The sequence below is a fragment of the Chelonia mydas genome, chromosome 4 (assembly GCF_015237465.2).
Source record: "Chelonia mydas isolate rCheMyd1 chromosome 4, rCheMyd1.pri.v2, whole genome shotgun sequence".
NCBI classification, from domain to species: Eukaryota; Metazoa; Chordata; order Testudines; family Cheloniidae; genus Chelonia; species Chelonia mydas.
Window position 1 is genome coordinate 58,838,227 of NC_057852.1, and position 25,283 is coordinate 58,863,509.

Sequence of the window (25,283 nt, forward strand, 5' to 3'; positions counted from 1 at the left end):
AGTGGCAGCGGCGCACGCAGGGAGGCAGCTGGAGGCGAGCTGGGGCGGCGGGGGCACATTTCTAGGGGAGGCATGGCCGGCACCTGAATGCCGCCCCTAGAAACGTGCCGCGCCAAGCACCTGTTTGTTTTGCTGGTGCCTGGAGCCAGCCCTGATTAAGGCAAGTCATTAGGAATTTCCATTTAGTTCAAAATTCAAACATTTCACATTTTTCTTCGTTCCAAATTGGAACAAGAAAACGAAAACTTCAAAACATCTTCAAAACTGGAATTCCAAAATTTCATTTGAGAAAAAAAATTATTTCAACCTTGTCGAAACAAAAATGTTTCGACAAGGTTGAAATAATTTCATTTCAATATAACTGATATGATTTTAATATAAATTATAGATAATGACAACAGAATACAAAAATCAAATGTTTCAATTTATATACCAGACTACGTCATTGTCATAATCTAGTCAAAATATTTCAGCTTTTATATTACAAAATATAATATTGTATTTATATTATTTTTATATTAGGGTTTAAGAATTATTTTTAAATTATAAAATAAATAAAAAAATGATGATTGATAATCGGAAAGTTCCTGCTGTAATTGGAATAATATATAAAGGACATGATATGTCATGTCAGTGAGCTGGGCAGCCAGTAAGCCACCCATACAGTTGTGGAGCCCTGCCTGTCTGCTGGGAGCAGGAAAGCTTTCTAGCATGCCCGGCTTAATGCCCACAGCAATCTGGGAACCCGGCCCTCTTGCCAACCAGGCATCCAGCCAGGAAGCAGGCAGAACAGTATGTCTGATTTCCTGCCAGCCTACTTGGCTGGCAGGTGGGCTAGCAGGAAATCAGCAAAGCAGGCAGGCAAGTTTAGCCTGCCAGTCTGCCTGCCAGCAAAACACTTTGATTCCATCAAACCAGCATTTTCTGATGGAAAACTGTTCCATCAGAAAATTTTCAACAAGCTCTATTTATCGTGTTTGAAAATAGCTGTCAAGTGACTTTGGTGACATGGTGCCGTCTAAAACTTTACAGTCAACGCAGTCTGGGACAAACTGTGTTCTGTGTCATGTCCGTGCATTAGGAGTAAGTCCTGGCCTCAGCAACCAATCGGTGAAGGAGGATGAGAATGGACAACTTGCCCAAAATTTAACAAAGAAGAGGTCATTAGAGACTTAGGGGAAAGAAGTGTATTCTTGGAATATGGGGGAGAAAAAACAAATTGGACAGGGTCTAGAATAGAATTGAAGGAAAGGAACATGAGACAGCAGTTGTAGCTGACAGGCTCAACAGAGTTTAGCTTTGTTTCAAATGGCATTATCCTCCACTGCTCCATTTACTCTCTGGTAGCAAGAGGGAGTTCAGGAGAGGGAGTTGGAGATAAGGTGATAGGCAGAAATTTAAAAAAAATAGAGCTGAGGAAAAGATAGCAATGGAAAATGGATGAGGGGAAAAGAGGAAAATGGTGACCAGAGAAGATTCAGATAAATTTTAGGGGCATCAGACTTTTCAGGATTTTAATCAGAATCTAATGGTTTGAAAGTTTATGGCCTATCACTAAGACTGCAATTTGGGCACAGAACTTTTTAATAAATTTCACAGCAGAGATGTGGGTTTAAAAAAAAAAAAAAAAAAAGATGGAAAGACAGATCCTGGAATGGGAGGTGCGGAAAGATGAGGCCTGGGTGGTGGAGTTGGAGAGCAAGCCAGCCCTACATTCACTCCACAGCAACAGCTCCAGTCTCACAGGGCTGGGCCTAGATTCCTACTCTGGGCATTGTAGCCTAGGGCACAAGGTTGCAGCACAGCTCAAGTTTGGCCTGTCCAACCCTTCACAGATGGAAGCAAAGGGTCAGACAGGCCAAATTTGATTGGCATTGTGATCTAGTGCATGGGGTCATAATGCCACTCCAGTTTGGCCCATCTGCCCCTGCACAGATGGACCTAATTCAAAATCATGGTTTCTGTGACCATCATGACCTCCATGACAAAATCATAGCCCTGCCTATCATTAATGGGAATTCTGAATCAATGAGAGTTCTTTTGTATAAGAAGGATGTTGATAAATTGTAGATGGTTCAGAAAAGAGCCATGAGAATGATTAAAGGATTAGAAAACATGCCTTATAGTGATAGACATAAGGCGCACAATCTATTTAGATTAAACAAAGACAAGGTTATAGGGTGACTTGATAACAGTCTGTTGTACCTACATGGGGAGCAAATATTCAATAATGGGTTGTTCAATCTAGCAGAGAAAGATATAATATGATCCGGTGGCTAGAATTTGAAGTTAGATACAAAATTACACCTCCTTTTCAGTCTGAATTTAACAGTTAGGGTAATTAACCACTGGAACAATTGACCAAGGGTTGTGGTGAATTCTCCATCAAGATTAGATGTTTATTTTGGGAAAGTTCTATAGCCAGTGTTATACAGGGGGTCAGACTAGATTATCACAATGGTCCCTTCTGGCCTTGGAATCTATGAATCTGTAATATCCATAATCCTTTTCCAGCTCACGAACTTTTAGGTGTGCTCACATCTAAGCTCTGGTAATATTTGGATGCTCATGTGTATGAACTGAGAGTTCTTATTCCTGTGACAGAAGCAAACACTCAGAAACTTAGGGAAGCTGAAGTCACTGTCTCAGCATTTAACAATTTATTGCTGGGGCCTTTTGTTTTTTAAGTCATAGTTTTATCAAACAACCCAGTATGTATTTCATAAACAAGCCCTTTGCAATTTTGTGTTTGAAGTACAAAAGACAATAGGGAAAACCTGTTAAATCTATTAAGATTTTAGACCATTAGAAAAATAAAATAGCTAATTTTAATCCAAAGTGAATTTTAATGCTTTCTTACTATTACTGAAGGAGAGTGAATTGGCTAAACTCCCTAACCCACACCATCAAAGGGGTGGGGGAAGGGGAGGGAGTTGAGAAATAAATACAGGAATAGAGTTCTTACCCTGAGGAACGGTAGTCTGGTTTATTTCTTTCAGAGCGATCTGAGAAGAGAGGAAACATATTATCAGCACAACAATGTTAATGTTCTTTAGCAACACTTGTACAAAAATCTGAAACAACTTTCACACCATACTATTAAATATTATAAAGGGACTATTCAAAAATAGAAGCTGGATTCTTTCTTTTATGGGATGGTTTGTCTGCATTTAATTGGTTTGCCAGAGACAAGATAAAATAACTAGAAATGTTTATGTTTGTTAAATTCCCCTTCTCAAAATACAGCCTTTTGCATGCTTATTCTTTTATCTATTGTTTATTAAGCTCCTCGCTAAAATGAAAAGGACGTTAGTTTAAAGAAGAAAAGCTGGGGGGGGGGGGGGAGAGAAAAAGAAAAACCACAGATTACTCAGCGCAAAAAAATCATTCCATGATTCATAGCTGGCAGAGTTCCCTGACAGGATGGAGGGGAAAAAATCAGCAGTCAGTTGTTGCAACATCTGCAAATACACTGAATTCAGTACTGCTCTAACATTAACTCTTTGCTTTCCTTGCAGTTTTAGGTGTGGAGTTCTTTTATGCTCTCCATCAGGGCTTTGATTATTCAGAGTAGTATTAGAGGAGGGAGTTTACTGGTGTCTAATGAAATTGAGCAGCAAATTTAAATGAAGTCTATTAGGTGCAGTCAAGGACTTAGCTAAATTGTACTGAAAAGTGCATATATTTGTTTCTTATATAGACCCAAAACATTTTTAAAATATGAATTTTCACTTATTTGACTTTTCAAATATTCTTATATGCAAAAAAAATGAATATATTACATTAAAAACAAGTCGAGCTATCCTGTCTAAAGTAAAGAGTTGAAATTATCATTCAAGCATGGCAAATATTTTATCTAACATACCTGAATATACTAAAGATACTTGAACTCTTTGAAAGAAAAGTAAATGAGATTCATATACTATTGACAGGTTTCAGAGTAGCAGCCATGTTAGTCTGGATCCGCAAAAAGAAAAGGAGTACTTGTGGCACCTTAGAGACTAACAAATTTATTTGAGCATAAGCTTTCATCGGATGAAGTGAGCTGTAGCTCACGAAAGCTTATGCTCTAATAAATTTGTTAGTCTCTAAGATGCCACAAGTACTCCTTTTCTATATACTATTGAGATACACATTTTCCAAAGTTAGAGCTTTCTTGATTTATTTATAATAAGGGATCCAATTTATAATTAGAAGCATGTTCTTACTGATTATATCCCCATTGATCAGTTATTTTGCCTCTTACATTCTGTGTGCGCCCTGTAGGATTAAAGCTTCTTTATTTGTATTAGTAAACTGTTGGTTTACTAAAAAGCCTGTCTAACCCTAAGAAATACAGATATCCATGAAGATCCTCCTGTCCATTTGACATGTATTTTGAGATTTAAAATCTTGTATTTGAGCAACAATTTGTTCTCTGGTAGAACAAAGACAAACAAAACATATTTGTGTCAATTGTTCTGTGTAACAAATGCACAGTGGGAAAGTGTTTCCCTCTCCCATTTCTGCATGGGTTTGCACTTGATTCTATCTTGCTGCAGTTTGTCAGTAAAACTGATTACTTGACACTTATTTCCACATCCAACTCATGTTCAATTTACAGGTGCTCAGCTCCGATTCTCACAGCCCTGCAGCACATCATCTGTTAAATTTCTGCTATACTTTGATCTCCATTTCATCACACCCCACCGTGCTCAGTTTGCTAGCTAGAATCAAATGTAATGTGTCAAACCAGAGCCACAAAAGCAGTTGCTCATACACACAAAGAACGTCTTGCTCATTCCATCCTTAAAATTTCCCAGGTAACCGCCTTACCTGTGGCTATTCAGGGACAGGTAGAGGTTCCCACTTAGTCTACTTGCCATCTGTTGCTGGGATCCCAGTTTCCCTGCCATTTTTGCAGCCATTTAACAGCAATATACTGTCAGGACATTCCAAGTTGGTACAACATGAATGTGAATGTGCCAGCAACAGCGGAGAAAAGGAGTCAAAGAACATGTAAACAACAGCACCAGAGCTTTCCTCCAGAGCCCACTTCTGATTGGCAGATTTTCCATGGCCAGGCCCCACAACTGGAATGCTGTCATTCAGGAAGTCAATGCAAATCCCTTCTCCCTTTAATTCTTCGTTGAAACAGGAAATGGTACAGCTGTTTTAAAACATATTTTATTTACTGCTTAAAATAGAGAAAGAACATCATCGACCATACTTCTCGACTGAGCTTTATTTAAAAAAAAAAAAAAAAAATCAAGGGAATGTACTACTTCTAAGTAGCATAAAAATAATAAAACACTGGTCTTCTTGAGGTTATAGGCTCATTAAGAAGTAAATAAGCTCTGTTTAACATGATTTGCGGCAAGAGACTCGGTCACAAAGGGTTTAATTTCAAAAGTGGCTTTATCCTAGCTTCCAATTTTGTTTCTATAATTTTGCAATTCTGGGCAGAATTTTACTGTTACAAATAACCACAGGCCCAGCTGATGGCATTTAGATCTCTAGCTATCTGATTTGTGAGCATAGAATAGAAGGCTGATTCTAAGAAATTCTGAACAAAATGAAGTCCCAATGTTTGTGCTGTTCCTTGCAAGTGAATCCCTGGCTCACAAAAGGCAGCATACAGGACTGAGGCCCTCAAAATAGGATATATTTTATAGAAAACATGCCATGTAAGATAACATATGAGAAGTCATGATTTGCTGAAACCCATTGTTCTGTCCAAATATGTATATTAGTTAGTGTGTATGAAGTTATGAGATTTTGCTGTATTGTTGCTACTGAAATATGTTGTAAGTTTCAGAGACTCTACTGCTAGTTCCCCCATGACAACAAGGGTGGTGATGCACCCCAAGAGGGTGTTAAGCGACTATTAATCAACAGGGGAGTTGTAAACAAGGAATTTACAATGCTGTAAGAGGGCTACGCAAGCATAACACAATAGGGGATTGCTCTACTCTGAGTCAGCAAAGCCCCCCAGGACATATATGGGCTAGTGTTTTTCAGGCTTATGGACTGAGGACATAAAATAGGGGGCAGTGGCATCATACCTTTGCCTTTCTCCTCTCCCACCTATTCTGTAAGCTACAAGAATGCTGGGAAGACAAAAGACTTGAACTGAGGAGACTGATCCCAGGCTTAAAGGGGAAGCCTGTGTATTAAGCAGGGTGGATAAAAATCAAATTTAAAAAAAAAAAAATTTTTTTTTATTTAAATCCGATTTTTTCAATAAAATGCTTTTTGAGGAAAAAACCTAATCTAAAGGTAGTTTTAATTCACATACATTACAGCTCAAAGATATCTCATAATGGAATAGGGATTATAAATTCTAATTCTATAGTACGAGACAATATATTCATGACATGTTTAAGAAAAGTTTTGTAAATAAATTCCAATAGTTCACAGATTAGGGACCCACTCTTATGGGGTTCCAGGAGCTTCCGTATAGATTATTTAGGTTAATCTTTCTATCTGTCCAATGGGACTCAGTACTCAGACTAGAAGATACCATCAGAGATGCTTAGTTTTGCAGTTCTCAAACTGTGGATTTGTGTCTCCAGAGATAACATGCTTGTTAACAGCAAATATGTTTTAAAAATAAATAAATAAATAAATAAATAATGTAGAGAGGTGAGAAATTCCAGAGGGACAATCAGGTTGTGGTCAGTTAATTTGTGTACCCAGAGTCAATCCCTCACCTCTCTCTAAAAGTGCAAAGTTTCAAAAAGTTCAGTGAATAGAAGATTGTTGGGGAGCGGAATAGATCTGGACAAGTAGAAGAAATCTGGTGATAAATGTGAGGAGGGAGGGACAGGCAGGAGAAACAAAGTGAAACTGTTTGAGCAGCATATTCCAGAAGTCTTCAGGTCTTTCTGAGTGTAGCCTTCATTGATTTGAGATCTACCATACCATTCTCTCACTAGAAGGGAAAACCTATCATGGCAGCAGGCTGTAAGAGAGACCCAGTTTGGGAATATTTTAATGAAGTTCCTCTACCTGTAAGACAGGCATGCATGCAAAATGCAAACAGTGCAACAAAGAAATGCAAGGCCTGGTTGCCCACATGGAACATCATCATGAGAAGTGTTCCTTCTCAAGAGGAAGCTGCGTTGAAGATGATGAAAGGAACATGTCTGAACATGCACGATCTTCTGATTGGTAAACTTTTTTTATTTCTATTTCTTTCTTAAGGACTGCCTGTCTTCCTTCTGGACTACTCTCGAATTCTCATGTTTGAGCCAAAAATATAGTTGTTACTCTATGGTACTATCATATTAGGTGCAGTTGTGATAAAAAATAAATAGCTGAAATATGCAGATCTTCCTTTTACAATTTCACCTTTAAAGTAGTACTGTCTGTGAATGCAATGAGTAACACTAAATGAGCAATACGGTAATAATAATTAAATAACTGCGTTGACTTATTTTGTTTAGGAGAATCCATCCTCAACATACAGGATTCTGAAGACTATCCACCTTCAAGATCACCATCATTTTCTATAGTTTCAGAGTTATCTGCCAATGATAGTGTTTCAGTCACATTATGTATGTCACATAGCCACATTATATCACCTGCAGCAAAAAGGGGAAAAAAATCTCCAGCATCCAGAAACAACCATAGGTAAGTTTGTGATAACAACCAGCAGATTACAAAAAGAGGTAATTGATGAAAAAATTGCCCGGTTTGTTTAGGCAACAAACTCTCCCTTCTGTATGATTGAACCATGTTAATGAAGTGTGGGTTCTCAGTCATTAAGACCAGGATACAATCCACCCAACAGAGTAGATGTCACAGAGAAATTGCTGGATAAAGTGTATGAAAGAGAAATTGAGCAGTGTGCAAAAGGTCAAGAGGGTGAAATTGTTAACCTGAGTCTTGACGGGTGGAGCAATGTTCACAATGATTCTGTTGTATGTGCTTGTGTGACAACTGAAGAAGGGAATGTTTTCCTTACAGAAACAATTGATACATCAGGAAATGCGTACAACAGAATAGTTACAAGAAGGAGCAGTAAAAGCTATAACAAACTGTGAAAAAAAAATTCAAATATCTAGTACGCAGCTTGGTCACAGACAACGCTGCAAATGTATCCAAGATGAGAAGAAATTATTTAGAAGAGAGTGAAGAGAGTCCCAAGCTAATAACATACGGTTGCAGTGCTCATTTGATGCACCTCCCAGCCAAAGACTTCAAAGAAATAAAGACTAATGTTGTTGAAATTGCAAAATACTTCCGTAACAACCACTTTGCAGCAGCTGCTCTGAAAAAGTGGGAGGAACCAAGCTAACTCTCCCACAAGACGTGCGGTGGAACTCAGCAGTGGACTGTTTTGAGCACTATATCAAGAACTGGCCTGATCCGTTGACAGTTTGTGAACAAAATTGTAAAAAAAAAAGATGGCACTGTCACAGCCAAAGTTCTCAGCATTGGGCTTAAGAGAAATGTTGAACACATGCTGAGTGCCCTGAAGCCTATTTCTGCAGCCTGGAACAAAATGCAGGGAAATAGCTGTTTTACTGCTGACGCTGTTGAAATTTGGAAGGAACTGAGTGAGATCTTAAAAAGAGAAACATGCAACGACAGAACTAAATTACAAGCATTAAAAAAAAAACGAATGGGACAAGCACTATCTCCAGCTCATTTTCTTGCAAATATTCTCAATGCTCGGTACCAGGGTCAAACCTTAACTGCTGAAGAACAGGAGTTGGATATGACAGGGACATCCAGCAATCTTTCCTCTGTAATGCCAGCTACAATAAACTTCAGAGCTAAGGATGAACCATTCAAGAAATGTTTGCTGATGATGTTTTAAAGAAAAAGTCACACCAGTGAACTGGTGTAAGTCACTTAAGCACTTCGATTCAGAGACTTGTTGAAGTGACCATCTCATTTTTAACAGCAGTAGCTTCTTCTGCCAGTGTAGAAAGAATATTTTCTTCCTTTGGACTAATTTATTCCAAATTGAGAAATCATTTGGAACCTGAAAAGGCAGGAAAGCTTGTTTTTCTTTTCCAGATTATGAATAAATGGGAAAATGAAGGAGAAGACAACTAAGTTAGCTGCAGAAGCCAATATTTTAAGTTTCTCATGTTGACCTGGCTGATTTTTGTTTTGTTTTTTAAATATTTCAATTAACAATTTTAGTTAGTTAAAAACAATTTTAACAAAAACAAACCTGATTTTAAAAAACTTGAACGTTTAACTAAATTCAAAAATTCATATGCTTGTTTTGTTAAAATATTATATGTTTGCTGTTGAAGAAAAAAATCCAGAATACATAATGTTGTCGTTTTAGTTAAATAAAACAATTTAAATGTCTGTCTGGTGATGTTCTCCTCCTAATAAAGCATGGCAAGAAAATCCTCCAAATATTAATGATTAACCTGTTGAACTGGACATAGTTCATCTCCCGGTGACTTCATAAATATCTGCTTCAATTACCTTTGGTAAATGAAATAACCAAACAATCATTCATTTTCTGATATAGCTGTAAAACTAATCTGAAAAGTCTTCAAAATAAATCACTTAAAAAATGTATGGTGTGTACCTTCTAAAAATGAAACCTACATCTATCTCTGAGTTGTGAAGAATATGTATTAAGGTTATAACAACCGACAAGAATGCACTTTTATGTAGAAATTCATGATTAAATTGAGTCTTCCTGACTAGTGATTTAAATCAAATCCACCCTGGTATTAAAAACTGTAACTCCCTGCAACATACAGTGGGATAATAAAAACTGCTTGATCAGATACTACCTAGTGTAATAAGGTTTAAGATTTAGACTATGTGCTTACCTTTTATTTTCTTTGCCAACTATCTTTGTCCTTTTGTGCCTCCCACTTACAATCACTTAAAATCTGTCTGTAGTTAATAAATCTGTTTTATATTTTACCTAAAACAGTGTGTTTTGGTTGAAGTGCTTGGGAAATCTGCTGGGTGCTTGGGAGATTTGTTGGTGCCTTTCTCTGTGTGATTTGTGAGTGGCTCAGGGAGCATTCAATTACTCCTGGTGCAATTCTGCATCACTGCGCATGTGCAGAATTCATGTCCCCGCAGATTTCTTTGCTTCCCCACAGAACAATGACTTCTGATGGGGAAGCAAAAGGAAGCCACAAAAGCAGTCATGTTCCCCTCCCTGGCAGCGCAGACATATGGGTTCAGGCACCCAGAGCAGTCTGTAGAGACATAAATCACCGCCACGGGGAAGGATGGGCAGTTGTGAATGTGAGAGAGAGACACACACTCTGTCCCTCTCACTCACTATTGTGGCATCCTTGACATTGAGGGGCATGGCTTTGGGGTGTTTCTGAGAAGATAATATGGGGCAGGCTCTGTCCCCTCAGGCAGAGCAGAATGTAGCAGCCTGCCTGCTTGGTGAATTGTTCCCATTGTCTCTGTGAATTCCCCCAGGAGTATAAAACAGATGTAAAAGTTTTAAGGCTCCTTATGTTGCCAGAGTGGTGTAAAGGACAGTATAACCTTATAAACACTTATGGTCCTTTAGTGATTAGGACTGGTCTAAATTTTCGAACAGAAAAATTTCCGGTCAAAATGTGCCCCATGAACTGTTTGCTACTGACCTTTCTGGAGATGGTCAGTAGCCAATATAAATTGTGAGTTTGATTCCCCAGCCTTCACTTGCTCTTCAGTTGCCTATGATGTAACACTGAGCATATGGCTGCATATATTTGTTGACTAATAACTAAAAATAAAGGGTCAAACCTAGCTACATTACTATAAGGCAAGGGGGGCTGGAGATTTCTTCCAATGCTCCCCACTCCCATTCTCCATCCACTGTATTGTAGTTTAAATAAATTACCAAAATAATTGAAACCACTGTGTTTATACTGTGTTATTTTGACAAATAAAATATGCAGAATTTTAAAACAGTGTGTGCAGAATTTTCAATTTTTTGGTGCAGAATTCCCCAAGAGTAATTCATGCAATCTAGCTTGACGTGGGACTCCACATGCTGTTGTACTGAGCACCTGGAGGGGTTTGCTGCTTGTCACTAGCAAAGCATTGTGAGAGAAAGCCCAGGCTGGAGAGTTAAGGGGTACCCCAGTTTCAGGTTTTACCGTGGGGATCCTGTCACAGTGCTGCCCCCTAAAGGCAAATCCCTGGCTCACACAGGGCAGCACACAGGATTAGGGCCCCAAAGTGAAATCCATTTCACTCTGTTTTGTCAGACCAGAGTTTTAAAATCTCTAAATAATCTTTGGCATTGCAATAGAGCTAGGTGACAGTATTGTTACACGAAAAGATGTAAATATCTTAAAATGCACTGTAATGCACTGTCTCCACAAAAAAGAAATAATTTGTTTGTCCTATAGTTAGGGCCCTACCAACTTCACGGCCGTGCAAAATATGTCACGGACCATGAAATAAGCCTCTCCCCTTGAAATCTGATCTCCCCATAATCAGCCGGGCTGGGGAGGGACAGGACTTGTCCTTCCCCTGCACAGCTGTTATCGGAGAGAGATTAAACCCACCTCCAAAGGCAGTGCAGAAGTGAGGGTGTACCACGCTGCAGTAGCCCCAGAGCTGGGATCCAGGCTGCCACCCTCCACGGCTCCTGCAGGGGCTGGGGGCACCTGAGCTGGGGACCGCTGCCGCCTGCCCACAGGTACTGCCACAGCTCCAGGCTGGGGCTCCGCCCTCCCCCCGCTCCTGTCTAGGCTCCAGAAGCCCAAGTTCCAGGGCTGCTGCCACCACCTCTGCCCCATGGCTCCTGCCCGGGCTCAGGGTGCTCGAGCTCCGGACCTTCCACTCCCTCTCCCCACCATGGCTCCTGCCCGGGTTTGGGGCTTCAGCCCCCACAGTGCCTGCTGAGGCTCAGGGCTTCCACTCTGTGGCTCCTGCCAGGGCTGGGGCACTCATTTTTCAGACTGTCCAGGGTCCCTGGGCATGGGTCCATGCATTAATCTACCACTGGCCCTGACTATCAACTATGAACCCCGCTTGGGGTGCTCCCAGCAGCACTGGGGAAATTGGACCTACCTCCATTTCTAGAAGCCTTCACCAGAACTGGGCTCTGAAGGCAGCACAGAGGTGAGTATTGCAATCCTGCAACAGCTTTGGGACCCCCCCACCTCTTTGGATCAGGACCCTCATGGTTACAACATCGTGAAATTTCAGATATACATCTGAAATAGTGAAACTGACCAAAGTGAACCATGAATTTGGGAGGGCCCTACCTATAGCGCTTAGGAGACATGATACCCTAGATCTTGTTAGAAAGCTATTAGTGATTTCTAAATCCCAGAAGGCAAAAAAGCAATAGAAAATTAGGTAGAATGGGGTCTACATTCAAAGCACAGGGGATTTATAAGGTGTGATAATGAGAATTACCTTCCAAAAAGGTTTCAGAGTAGCAGCCGTATTAATCTGTATTCGCAAAAAGAAAAGGAGTAGTTGTGGCACCTTAGAGACTAACAAATTTATTTGAGCCTAAGCTTTCATGAGCTACAGCTCACTTCATCGGATGCGTCATGCATCCATTGAAGTGAGCTGTAGCTCACGAAAGCTTAGGCTCAAAATAAATTTGTTAGTCTCTAAGGTGCTACAACTACTCCTTTTTTTCTTCCAAAAAGAACACCTATGTACATATAAAACTTGTACTACTTTAACTGTAATAGGATAGTAAAAGTTGTCAAGTATCAGGGGTAGCCGTGTTAGTCTATATCCACAAAAACAACAAGGAGTCCAGTGGCACCTTAAAGACTAACAGATTTATTTGGGCATAAGCTTTCATGGGTAAAAAACCACTTCTTCAGATGCATCAAAACTTGTACAACCCCTAGTTCAGATGCATTTTTACCAGTACAGCTTATTCCCTTACCGGAAGGGTAATAAGCTACAACTGTATCCACATTCGGAGTTACACCAGTTTAACTCTTTTAGTAAAACAAAAACGGGGGTGGGGGGAAAAAAAAAAAAATCACACTGTGCTAACCAAAAGAGTTTCTATAGCTTTTGTATTAGTGAAACTTTTGTTGTGGTACGAGTTTATTGTTTTCTGTTTTTGTTTTACTAAGAGTTACATCAGTACAAAGACTATAGAATCATAGAAATGTAGGGCTGGAAAAAACCGCAAGAAGCCACCAAGTCCAGCCCCCCGTGTTAAAGCGGGACCACGTAAACTTAGACCATACCTGACAGTGTTCGTCCACTCTGTTTTTAAAAACCTTCAGTCATGGCGATTTCAAAACCTCCCTCAGAAGTCGGTCGCGTAGCTGGGGGGGAGCGGGGTAGTGGCCACTCCCCCGCCAAGCAGAAGTGGCGCCTTTTTAATTACTTGGCGCCTTTAAAATTTTTACTCACCTGGCAGAGCTCCAGGTCTTCGGCGGCAGGTCAGGGGAAGCGGAGATAAAAAAAAGGCGCCACCCCCTGGTACTTCAGCAGCACTTCGGTGTCGGGTCCTTCACTCGCTCTGGTCGTTGGCGGCATTGCGGTGGCGGGGGGAGGGGGGGTGTCCTTCAGTACCAAAGACCGGAGCGAGTGAAGGACCCAACGCCGAAGGGCTGCTGAAGACCCGGAGCGCTGCCGGGCGAGTACCAGGGGGTGGCGCTTTTTTTTTTTTTTTTTATCTCCGCTCCCCCTGTTTTGCCCCCCTGGCTACGCCACTGTTGGAAGCTTATTCCAAAGCTTAACTACCCTGATAAAAAGGTTTTCCTAATGTCTAACCTCAATCTCTCTCGCTGCAGATTAATCCCATTACTTCTTGTTTTATCTTCAGTGGACATGGAGACAATTGATCCCTGTCCTCCTTCTAACAGCCCCTCACAAATTTGAAGACTGTTACCAGGTCCCCCCTCAGTCTTCTTTTCTCAAGACGAGACATGCCCAGTTTTTTAAAACTTTGCTCATAAGTCAAGTTTTCTAAATCTTTTATCATTTTTGTTGTTCTCCGGACTCCCTCCATATCTTTTCTAAAGTGTAGTGACTCAAACTGAACACCGTACTCCAGCTGAGGCCTTCATCCATGCGGAGTACAGGGAAACAACTACCTCCAGGGCCTTATATACAACACTCCTGTTAATATACCCCAGGACGTTATTTTTTGCAACTGCCTCACATTGACTCATATTCAATTTGTGATCCACTAGAATCCCCCAGATTCTTTTCAATAGTACCACCACCTAACCAGTTATTCACCAGTTTGCAGTTGTGCATTTGATTTTCCTTCTTTAGATGTAGTACTTAGAATTTACCTTTATAGAATTTCATCTTGTTGCATTCTGACCAATTCTCCACTTTGTCAAGGTCATTTTGATCGCTAATCTTGGCTCCAGAGTGCTAGCTATCCCTCCCAGCTTGGTGTCATCTGCAAATTTTATAAGCACATTCTCCAGTCCAAGTCATTAATGAAAATACTGAATAGTACTGACCTTGAACTAATCCCAATGGGACTTCAATAGAATCACCCTCTCAGTTTAAGAAGTGAAGCATTGATAATTACTATTTGAGAAGGGTTTTTCAACCAGTTGTACACCCATCTTATAGCAGTGGTTTTCAAACTTTTTCTCTGGCAACCCAGTTGAAGAAAATTGTTGATGCCCACAACTCAACAGAGCTGGGGATGAGGGGTTTAGGGTGTGGGAGGGGCTCAGGGCTGGGGCACAGGAGTGAGGGCTGTGAGTGGGACCGGGAATGAGGGGGCTGGGGGGTTGGGGTGCGGGAGGGGGTCAGGGCTCTGGGCTGGGGGTTCAGGCTCTGGGCTGGGGCCGGGGATGAGGAGCTTGGGGTGCAGGAGGGGGCTCCAGGTTTGGGGGGGCGCTCAGGGCTGGGGCAGTCCCATGACCCCCCACATAGCAGCCAGACCTGCTGCTGGTCGCTTCCGGGGTGCAGGGCGGTGTCAGAAGAGGTAGGGACTAGCCTGCCTTAGCCGGGCAGCACCAATGATGGGACTTTTGGTGGCCCGGTCAGCGGTGCTGACCGGAGCCACCACGATCCAGTGCCTTACATTCTGAAACCCAGTACTGGGTCGCGACCTGCAGTTTGAAAACCACTGCCTTATAGTAGTTTAAATCTAAACCACATTTCCCTAACTGCTTATGAGAATGTCATGTGGGACTGTGTCAAAAACTTTACTAAAATCAAGATGTATCATGTCTACTGCTTCATCTCTCTCCACTAGACCAGTAATCCTGTCAAAGGAGGAAATTATGTTGGTATGTGTAGACGAAGCCTTGAAGGGGCACTACCAATCAATTGTGATCTCAGCAGTGACTCCACTTTTACACTAGTATAAATGAGTGCAGAAACTGGCCCTACCTCTTTTTAACAAATAAAATCTAATATATGATTCATGAGTAAAGCGTTTGATAAATTTTTTGTCTTCAGAGTTTACTGGCTGACCTCATGAAGGCCTTACAGTCAACTTGATGACACTTTGTTGTTTGTCTGTCTGTAACATGCTAACATTGAATGCCACATCCAATCCAATCAATTCCAAAATTTCAGGGAATGTTTTAGGCATCTATGGTCAGAATCCTTTTGATTTGGGGGGGAAAATCAGAAAATTAAAATAGGCAACATGGGGCACACATGAAGCCCATGCCAGCTTTTTAGCACAGCCACAGCTTCAAGCACCTCTGCAATTGTCTATAAATCAAAGAACTGGTTGATGGCATCCATTAACACCTTCCAACATAACTATACCCCTGCTCATCTCTGCTAGTCCTCCCAATAGTTTACATATTCACATGCTGAATGATTTGTTTCCCAGACAGAAAGATGAATAAAAATTGGTGGGGAGGAAAACTGGGGCCAATAGAGGTATGCACACAACCCCTGGCAAGCAACTGGGGGGAAATGAGTTGCAGTGATCAGAGGGCTTTTGTGTGCCTCCAGTGGGAGATGGGAGCCTGAGGGGGCACTGAGGGATGCAAGGAATCCCTGGCATGTGCAGTAAACTCATCATCCCTCTCTGTATTTCTTCTTGTGTTTTACAGAGAGATGTTAAAACCTGACCTTTAGAGATTACTTACTAAGTTTTGCTGACTTTTGTCTCCTGTCCTCCCTCCACCTCTCCACCCTTCAAATTTCTCACAAAATATGGCCCTGGGCACTTCTTTTGTCATATATATGTCGTGGGGGGGGGGATAATTTTTTGGAGAAATAGTTTCTGACATGGGTTTAAAAATGGAGGTGGGGAAACTTACATTTTTAATTCTCTTAATATTACTTTGTGACACATCACTAAAAAGGCTTAGCCTGGAAACTTCTAATTTGCTTCATTCCAATAAGTTCTAGGGATCTTCAGGTGTTCCTAAGAGATTTTTAGGAGTTCCGAGTCCCATTTTCAAAAATGGGACAGGCACTTAAATCCCATTGACTTTCAATGAGATTTAGGCTACTAAATCACTTAGGAGCTTTTGAAATTTTTCACCCCTGTGTAGTAGAATTATGTTTTGAAGTATCTATTGTTGGAGTTAACCATCTCAGAAATAGAAAATGTATCATATTATATGAAAACTTCATCAGGTCTTCTGAAAACTTTGTAAAAGCTTTTTAAAGATCAGATCAATTTTTTGTAAAGTTGCTTTGAAGTTTCTACACCTTGAATAGATTCCTACAGTGCTTTATAAGCTACTCCTGAGGAGGACTAAAGTGATTTACACTGTTTTGATACCTCATAAAAGCAGAGATTTCATCCTTAAAATACAATAATGTCACCCTAACTTTGATACACATTTCAAGAAAATAAAAGATTACCCTATGAAATGTACGTAACAAAGCTTGTTTTTAAGTACCACCACCACCACCCAATGTTTTATTCAGAGTACAAAATCATACATTTGTAAAAACGTGTGATTCTTTGCATGGGTATTACCTGAAAGCACATTTTTAATCTGATCAGATGCTTCTTGGTAGCGTATCACCAGGCATGGGCAACCTTAATTCTGGGATTTCTAACTTTCAAGTGCTTGACTTTGCAACTTAGTAACATTCTTTTAAAATTGTGTGTGTGTGTGTAAAATGTAATTCCTTAGGGTTTTAAAAAAGGAAAACAGTAAAAACAAATTTGACTGTAGCAACCTCCCCATCATGCATCACCACTAGGATTTGAGTTCTGAACCTCAGCTCAGGGTACAGGGCTTACTAAGTATGTTTGCTGGTAGTAGGAAAAGGGAGAAAGAGGCTGCTGGGGCCATATGCTGAGTCTAGGGTGTGGTCAGGGGAGCCTGGGCTGTTTCTCTCCCTCTTTTTCCCCTTCAGGAGATAGACAGAGCTCCTTCCCCATGTGGTACCCCTAGAGAATAGGGTAGGGGCCAGTGGGCTCATGTGTGGCGTCTAAAGGGGTTGTTTGTGTGGAGCCTGGCCTGGCTCTCTCTCACCTCTTCCTGGAAAGGCTTCCTGGTCCCCAGAGTTTGCAGCATTGCTCCACTGGTCATAGTGTTGGCCCACCCTTACATTAGAATGTTCAATTAGCTGACAAGATGAGGTACAGAAAGGTAATAGTGATTTTCAAAAGTTTAAGCCAAACCTGAGCAGAATTTCATAGGCACTTCTCTTGCCACAGTGTTTTCTAACTCTCAAATTCCAAAATCCGGTGGCAAACACTGACATGTAATATATCTTTTCTGGTGCAAAGTGTTAGGCAACCTAAATATAGGATTTTGGTACCAACTCCTGCTATAATATACATAATACGTTGCCAGGTATGTGCCTTTGCCTATGCTGTGGACCTGCTGCAAGAACTGTGCTGGGAATTACACAATAGATGCCCCCCCTACATAGGTACAGAATAAGTGCTTTGTGTGGATGCATTTTATTAGTTTACTCTGGCAAACTTATTTGTGTGGACAATAATAAAACTTTAGGAACAAAATGGTACTAGAAACACTAAGCTGCAATGTTTAACCTTGAAATGGTGCAATATTGTAGTGTAGACAGAACTGATCTGCAGCTCTGTCATTTTTGGGGTACAGATGGAGCGCTAAACCAGAACAAGGTGCTGGGCATGTGACAGGCTCAAACTTTCATTGTTTCCTCTTTCTGTTTACACCATACGTAGAAGAACAATGAGGAGTCCGGTGGCACCTTAAAGGCTAACAGATTTATTTGGAAAAAGAAAAGGAGGACTTGTGGCACCTTAGAGACTAACAAATTTATTTGAGCATAAGCTTTCGTGAGCTGTAGCTTATGCTCAAATAAATTTGTTAGTCTCTAAGGTGCCACAAGTTCTCCTTTTCTTTTTGCGGATACAGACTAACATGGCTGCTACTCTGAAACCTGTCAGATTTATTTGGGCGTAAGCTTTCGTGGGTAAAAAACCCACTTCTTCAGATGCATGGAGTGAAAATTACAGATACAGGCATAAACATACTGATATAAAGGCATAGATACAGAAATTTATCCACGAAAGCTTATGCCTAGATAAATCTGTTAGTCTTTAAGGTGCCACCGGACTCCTCATTGTTTTTGTGGATACAGACTAACAAGGCTACCCCTCTGATACTTGGCATAAGTAGGTTTCAGAGTAGCAGTCTCTAAGGTGCCACAGGTACTCCTTTTCTTTTGGCATAAGTAGAAGCTTATCTACATTTTTTTTTTAAAAGGTGGTTGTAGTTCATTGTTTCCCTCTTTGACAAGCTATAGAATATGCACTTCTCATAATAACTGGAAGATCTCTAGTGATCAGCAATCACTTGGAACTGCCTCAAGGATAAATATTCACCCAAAGAGCTTAATGCACTACTATGCAGATGCATTCTTTTCATCTTTTCACAGCACTATATCTCCTGCCAAAGAGGAGGAAATGTGTTACTTCCAAGTTACGAAATTTAAAGACTGCTTTGTGCTTAGGAGCTTCCAGTACTGCTTAGTGACTGTTAAAATTGACAGACTGGTGTCATTTTCTGCTTTTGTCAATTTACGCCTAGAATTTTACAATCCCTTACAGAGTTTGAATAGGCAAAATGATTGCCTGCTTTTGTAATTGTTTACTCACTTTGGGAGCATTCCTTTTTTCAACAGGGTTAGAATAGCCAGTGATATTATTGTGGTGGGCCACAAATACAGCTGCTCTCACCAAGTGCTGGTCAACAGCAACTGAGCCAATTAGTTGCCCCAGAGCACACCTGACTATCAGCCTCCCAGTTGATAGACAGGAATGGGTGGGCGGGAGTTAAAAGCCACTCATTAATTGGTCAAACTGGACAGTCTCTACGTAAAAGAATAAATGGACACAAATCAGACGTCAAGAATTACAACATTCAAAAACCAGTTGGAGAACACTTCAATCTCTAAAAGAAAAGGAGTACTTGTGGCACCGTAGAGACTAACCAATTTATTTGAGCATAAGCTTTCGTGAGCTACAGCTCACTTCATCGGATGCATACTGTGGAAAGTGTAGAAGATCTTTTTATATACACACAAAGTATGAAAAAATACCTCCTCCCACCCCACTCTCCTGCTAGTAATAGCTTATCTAAAGTGATCACTCTCCTTACAATGTGTATGATAATCAAGTTGGGCCATTTCCAGCACAAATCCAGGGTTTAACAAGAACGTCTGGGGGGGCGGGGGGAGGGGTTAGGAAAAAACAAGGGGAAATAGGTTACCTTGCATAATGACTTAGCCACTCCCAGTCTCTGTTCAAGCCTAAGTTAATTGTATCCAATTCGCAAATGAATTCCAATTCAACAGTTTCTCGCTGGAGTCTGGATTTGAAGTTTTTTTGTTCGAAGGGAGAGGCACCGGAGTAGTCCTGTCCATTTCCGGAGCCGCTCTATCACCCCGCCCTCTAAATTGTGCCAGTTCTCCGGCAGAGAGGGATGCGCGGCAGAAAGGTAAATGCCAAGATAGAGCAGCGGACCTGCGCTTCACCAGATGGCCTGAAGGGCGGGTGGGAGGGAGCTCGCCTGCCAGCCGTCCCCGACCACCAGGCCAGAACTCTTGACCCAGTTGACCTGGGCGGAGGAGGCTGCCGAATAGATGGCCTGGCAAGCCTCCACCTGCGCCAAGTCACCCAGGTCCTGGACCACAAGGAGCACGTCATCAGCGTACACCGACAGGACCAGCCGCAACTCCGGCTCCCACAGCACCAACCCTGTCAACCTCCTTTGGAGGAGACAGAGGAAGGGCTCGATCACCAGAGTGTATAGCTGGCCCGTGAGGGGGCACCCCTGCCGTACTCCTCGCCCGAAGCTGACCGGTTCGGTCAGGGTCCAGTTGAACCTGACCAGACATTCTGTGGAGGCGTACAGCGCCCAGAGAAAACCGACAAACTGGGGTCCGAAGCCAAACGCTTGCAGAGTGCTCAGGAGATACCCGTGATCCACCTTCACTTATCCTGGTACCAGGGATTTGTTTAGCCTGGAGCTAATATATTTGTCTCCCACTACTTTTCTATACCCATCTGGCCTTGCCCTGTCACACTGTACATTGGCTAGTGAGATGGTATGCTTCTGATGCAATCTTGATTTGTTCTACTGGACCCAGCTTATTGGTCTAAGCTTCCAAAGCAAGTTAGCACAGGTTTGGTGTAGGAGTGTAAAGGAAATAGGGCTGTTCTGAACTGGGTCTAGACATAAGTAGAAAGCTATGAATTTTTTCAGTAGCCTAAAATTGACCAGCTGAACTGAAGAAATTCCACTAAACTGAGTCTGAAACACTTGAAAAAAAATCATAAAAAGAAACAGAGTAAAAAAAAAAAAAAGTATAGAAAGGCTATTGATCCATGTAGCAAAAAACTTATTTGCCACATTTACTGTCAGCCACCCTGTGGGAATAAAATCATTTCCAGGAGTCCTATGACAATCTTATAAACATCAAAAGCAACTTCAATAGGACCTCTCTAATCCACACTGAAGATGACACAATGCATTGCAAATTACAGACATTTGTGGTTAAGCAAGTGGGCAAACAAAGGGCAATATTAAAAGTCAAAATCCTTTCCTCTATCACTGAACACCCATAACATTACCAGGACACTGCAGCACAATCATGACAGCTTTTTACTATGAACTGGATAAGCCTAGTCATAGGCGCCGACTCCATGGGTGCTGCAGGGCTGGAGCACCCACAAAGATTAGCGGGTGCTCCGCACCCACCAGCAGCCAAGCTCTCCCCGCTGCCACCCCCTCCTCGCCTCCTGCTTTCCTGAGCGTGCCTCATCCCCCACTCCTCCTCCCTCCCAGCGCTTCCTCCCCCCCCCGCCAACTAACAGCTGTTTGGTGGCGCTTAGGACTTTCCGGGAGAGAGGGAGAGGAGCAGAGACACGGCATGCTCAGGGGAGGAGGCGGAGAAGAGGCAGGGCAGGGACGGGGACTTGGGGGAATAGGGGTGGGAAGGGGGTGGAATGGGGACAGGGTGGAATGGAGGTGGGGTGAGGGTGGTGCAGGGGTGGGAAGAGGCAGGGCAGGGGCAGGGCCAGGGCCAGGGAGGGTCGAGCACCCACCGGGCCGTGGGGAAGTCGGCGCCTATAAGCCTAGTTACTAGGTATCTATCTACTAGATATCCCAATTTTATAGGGACAGTCCTGATATTCGAGACTTTGTCTTATATAGGTGCCTATTCCCCCCCAACTCCCTGACTCAATTTTTCACATGTGTTATCTGGTCACCCTACTAGTTACTGATTTTTCACAGCTTGTAAGTTGTCTTGAAATTTAGGGAGTGTCTGCAACATTTGTAGCTATCCAACTTCCCCCTTGAAGAAGTTAAAATGAATTCACGCTGAATACAGTTAGTTAGTTTAGACACTAAATGTAGTTTGAAGTATGAGATTTTGAACACATTAGATTATAGATGCTGTCTCATGGTCCTCATTCTCTATTATTGGCCAAATGGAGCTCACTGCAGGATTAGATTCTTTTCCCCGCATAGAATATTCATTTTTAGAGCTAGCCAGGAAACAGACTTTCAGGCCTGCAAAAAACTTCAAGTCTTGGGAAAAAAAATTTGTCCTGAATCAGGATGAACCTCCAAAAACTTTCACAGACCTGGAAGTTTGCAATACTTCATTTTAGAATCACCATTCTAGAATCTGTCAGAAACCTGCCTGGCTTCTGCTGAATATTCATCAAAATCAACACGTTCCAATGGAGACCAATGGAACGTGTTGATTTGACAAATCAGCATTTTCCAAAATTTCCAACTGTTCACTATCTTTTCCTGCCCTCTCAACAGTATACTTATTATAAGGCTTGCTTGGTATTTCCAAGAAGAGATTGTCCCTTTTCTCCATAACATGTAATGTGGGTAATGCAGTGTAAGAAGTATAGTTTGTCACTTCGTTACTCTTTTAAGGCCCCATCCTGCAAACACAATGGGGAAACTCATGAAAGTACATGTCCTCACAGATACAAGTGTTTACTGGGTCAGACCCTTAGGAAGCATACCTGTGCTTTTACCTTGCATACCAGTTCTTTATTTCCATGCACACACCCCTCCCTTTCTCTTCCATTTTTATGTATTTAACTTCTTAAAATCCACATGTCTCTAGGTTCTCAACACTACTTATAAGTGAACCACACCTTATACTTGCGGGACTGAGGTAGTGCTCATTCACACATCTGTATTTCCATGTATGAACTGAACTTTTATTTTATAACTGTGGCCTATGTGTATCCATCCCATTTAATATTGCAGACCACATTGCCTGTATTGCTTTCAACAAAATGTAAAGTTTTAAATTGGTAGATACAGCATAACTTACTACCCTATTTCTCAATTTAAATAGTCCCATTGTTTGTTTCACCCTTACTTACATGATCATTTCCATCATTAGACCTTTTGCCTGTAAGCTGCAGTTAATTTTTTAATCCAAAAATATATATATATATAAATTGGGAGGTGGGAGGAGAAGAAAACTTGGTATATACAGCTCAAGTGATTTTCTCAAACACATCTTTAAAAATACTGGGCCTCAGGATATGTCTAGACTTCTCCCAGCATAACTATGTCCCTGACCAACACAGCTGTACCAGCAGAATTCTGTAGTGTAAACACAGCTATATTGGCAAAGCTTCAGAGTAGCAGTCGTGTTAGTCTATCTTCACAAAAAGAAAAGGAGTACTTGTGGCACCTTAGAGACTAACCAATTTATTTGAGCATAAGCTTTCGTGAGCTACAGCTCACTTCACTGGCAAAGATGCGCTTTTATCGGTATAGCTTATTTCATTTGTAGGCAGTGGTTTTACTATGCTGGCATTTTTCTTACTTTGCCTATGCTGTCTTATCAATGGAAATATATTTTGTTGGTTTGTAAGTGTACAAACTGCAGCTTTGCCAGGATAGCTGCGCCCACACTAGGAATACTTTACTGGCATAGTATAAGGCAGTGATACTCAGATCTCTAAAAGAAAAGGAGTACTTGTGGCACCTTAGAGACTAACCAATTTATTTGAGCATGAGCTTTCGTGAGCTACAGCTCACTTCATCGGATGCATACTGTGGAAATTGCAGAATACATTATTATATACACAGAGACCATGAGACAATACCTCCTCCCACCCCACTCTCCTGCTGGTAATAGCTTATCTAAAGTGATCATCAAGATGGGCCATTTCCAGCACAAATCCAGGTTTTCTCACTCTCCGCCCCCCCCCCCCCCCCCCAGACAAACTCACTCTCTTGCTGGTAATAGCCCATCCAAAGTGAGCACTCTCTTCACAATGTGTATGATAATCAAGGTGGGCCATTTCCTGCAGGAATCCAGGTTCTCTCACCCCCTCACCCCCCTCCAAAAACCACACACACAAACTCTCCTTACAACGTGCATGAAAATCAAGGTGGGCCATTTCCAGCACAAATACAGGTTTTCTCACCCCCCCACCCCCATACACACACAAACTCACTCTCCTGCTGGTAATAGCCTATCCAAAGTGACCACTCTCCTTACAACGTGCATGAAAATCAGGTGGGCCATTTCCAGCACAAATCCAGGTTTTTTAACCCCCCCACCCCCCACCCCGGGCCGGCCACACACACACACAAACTCACTCTCCTGCTGGCAATAGCTCATCCAAACTGACCACTCTCCCCACAATGTGCATGACAATCAAGGTGGGCCACTTCCAGCATAAATCATCATGAATAGGTCGGAATATGAACAAGAGGCTGCTCGGCAGCTCTCCAACACCACTTTCTACAAGCCATTACCCTATGATCCCACTGAGAGTTACCAAAAGCAACTACAGCATTTGCTCAAGAAACTTCCTGAAAAAGCACAAGATCAAATCCGCACAGACACACCCCTGGAACCCCGACCTGGGACATTCTATCTACTACCCAAGATCCATAAACCTGGAAATCCTGGGCGCCCCATCATCTCAGGCATCGGCACCCTGACAGCAGGATTGTCTGGCTATGTAGACTCCCTCCTCAGGCCCTACACTACCAGCACTCCCAGCTACCTTCGAGACACCACTGACTTCCTGAGGAAACTACAATCCATCGGTGATCTTCCTGATAACACCATCTTGGCCACTATGGATGTAGAAGCCCTCTACACCAACATTCCACACAAAGATGGACTACAAGCCGTCAAGAACACTATCCCCGATAATGTCACAGCTAACCTGGTGGCTGAACTTTGTGACTTTGTCCTTACCCATAACTATTTTACATTTGGGGACAATGTATACCTTCAGATCAGCGGCACTGCTATGGGTACCCGCATGGCCCCACAGTATGCCAACATTTTTATGGCTGATTTAGAACAACGCTTCCTCAGCTCTCGTCCCCTAACGCCCCTACTCTACTTGCGCTATATTGATGACATCTTCATCATCTGGACCCATGGAAAAGAAGCCCTTGAGGAATTCCACCATGATTTCAACAATTTCCATCCCACCATCAACCTCAGCCTGGTCCAGTCCACACAAGAGATCCACTTCCTGGACACTACAGTGCTAATAAACAATGGTCACATAGACACCACCCTATACCAGAAACCTACTGACCGCTATTCCTACCTACATGCTTCCAGCTTTCACCCTGACCACACCACACGATCCATCGTCTACAGCCAAGCTCTGCGATACAACCGCATTTGCTCCAACCCCTCAGACAGAGACAAACACCTACAAGATCTCTATCAAGCATTCTTACAACTACAATACCCACCTGCGGAAGTGAAGAAACAGATTGATAGAGCCAGAAGAGTTCCCAGAAGTCACCTACTACAGGACAGGCCTAACAAAGAAAATAACAGAACGCCACTAGCCGTCACCTTCAGCCCCCAACTAAAACCCCTCCAACGCATTATTAAGGATCTACAACCTATCCTGAAGGATGACCCAACTCTCTCACAAATCTTGGGAGACAGGCCAG

General features: G+C 42.1%; 1 protein-coding gene across 5 annotated transcripts in view; it reads right to left on the bottom strand.

Moving 5' to 3' along the window:
- SH3D19 (SH3 domain containing 19) overlaps window positions 1-25,283 on the bottom strand; it is a 125,835-nt gene that overhangs the window by 96,703 nt on the left and 3,849 nt on the right. For 2 of the 5 annotated variants that reach the window (XM_043545806.1, XM_043545805.1), the window contains exons 1-2: window positions 4,816-5,772; window positions 2,966-3,005 (exon numbers count right to left, since the gene is read on the bottom strand). Coding sequence is in view for 2 of the 5 variants with exons in the window: in XM_037897380.2 (XP_037753308.1) it covers window positions 2,966-3,005 (40 nt within the window). In the remaining 3 variants the exon portion in view is untranslated. Of the gene's footprint in view, window positions 1-2,965; window positions 3,006-4,815; window positions 5,780-25,283 lie in introns of those variants that run through there. The other 3 variants (XM_037897380.2, XM_037897381.2, XM_037897384.2) reach the window with 2 other exon arrangements.